Source organism: Stegastes partitus, unplaced genomic scaffold (genome assembly GCF_000690725.1).
Source record: "Stegastes partitus isolate 25-593 unplaced genomic scaffold, Stegastes_partitus-1.0.2 Scaffold1358, whole genome shotgun sequence".
Lineage (NCBI taxonomy): Eukaryota > Metazoa > Chordata > Actinopteri > Pomacentridae > Stegastes > Stegastes partitus.
Window position 1 is genome coordinate 45,820 of NW_007579089.1, and position 1,145 is coordinate 46,964.

General features: G+C 44.8%; 1 protein-coding gene across 1 annotated transcript in view; it reads left to right on the top strand.

Moving 5' to 3' along the window:
- Positions 1 to 1,145, top strand: part of LOC103369999 (phosphofurin acidic cluster sorting protein 1-like) — a 19,022-nt gene that overhangs the window by 15,574 nt on the left and 2,303 nt on the right. The window contains exon 20 of the mRNA XM_008298896.1: positions 502 to 724. Within this exon, the coding sequence (XP_008297118.1) occupies positions 502 to 724 (223 nt within the window). The remainder of the gene's footprint in view (positions 1 to 501; positions 725 to 1,145) is intronic.

Consider the following 1,145-nt stretch of genomic DNA (forward strand, 5'->3'; position numbering starts at 1 on the left):
GTAGAAAGATGTTCCACCATCAGATGTAGAAAGATGTTTCACCATCAGATGTGGAATGAAGTGAATTTGACAAAATATGCTATGCTAATATGATTTTATGCTCAGATGTGGGGGTTTTTCTTCTCATGAACCAAACACTCAAGAACTGTCTGAAAGTTCTTTTTTTAAATTTATTTATTTATTTATTTTCAGATTTTACATTTTCTGGATAAAACAAATTGTTCGTTGTTGTCCTTTTGTGTTAGTTGTGCTGTTGTTGTTTTTAAACTGCATGCCTTTCAGACTTGCCCGTGGGTCGGAGGTTGTGCTTCCAGCTTCTCCAGTGAATGTTTTCTGGTTTCTTTCCTCTGCGACAGTCAGCTGAACATCTTTGGACCAAACAAGACATTTGAGGAAAACATTTGTAGCATTTTATGATGTTAGAGACCAAACAGCTGAGCAGTTCATCCAGACAGTCGTAGCTATTTTCAGACTTCCTGTCCTGTCTGTCCACCTGTCCAGCTGTCCAGCGGAGGTGATGGGGCTGCAGGTGGACTACTGGAGCAGTCAGGGAGGAGGAGGAGGAGGAGGAGGAGGAGGAGGAAGCAGAAAGGAGGCGGCGATGAAGAACACGCTGAAGAGCAACTTCCGCTGCCTGCAGGTGTCGAGGCTCAGCGGAGGAGAACTGATGAGCATGACGGTGGTGACGAAGGAGAAGAACAAGAAAGGTGAGAAGGAAGAAGTGGTGAGGAGGATGGTGATGATGATGATGGTGATGATGGTGATGATGATGATGATGATGATGATGGTGATGATGATGGTGATGATGGTGATGATGATGATGATGATGATGGTGATGATGATGATGATGGTGATGATGAAGATGATGATGGTGATGATGGTGATGATGGTGATGATGATGATGGTGATGATGATGATGGTGATGATGGTGATGGTGGTGGTGAGGAGGAGGATGATGATGATGATGGTGGTGGTGATGATGACGACGGTGATGATGAAGGTCCATCTGTCAGTCATGTTCCTCAGCAAGAAGACCAAGGAGAAGGAGGCTGAGTCAAGGAGTCAGCTGATCGAAGGAATCAGCAGGTTGATCTGTACCTCCAAACACCAACACACACTGAGAGGTACACACACACACACACACA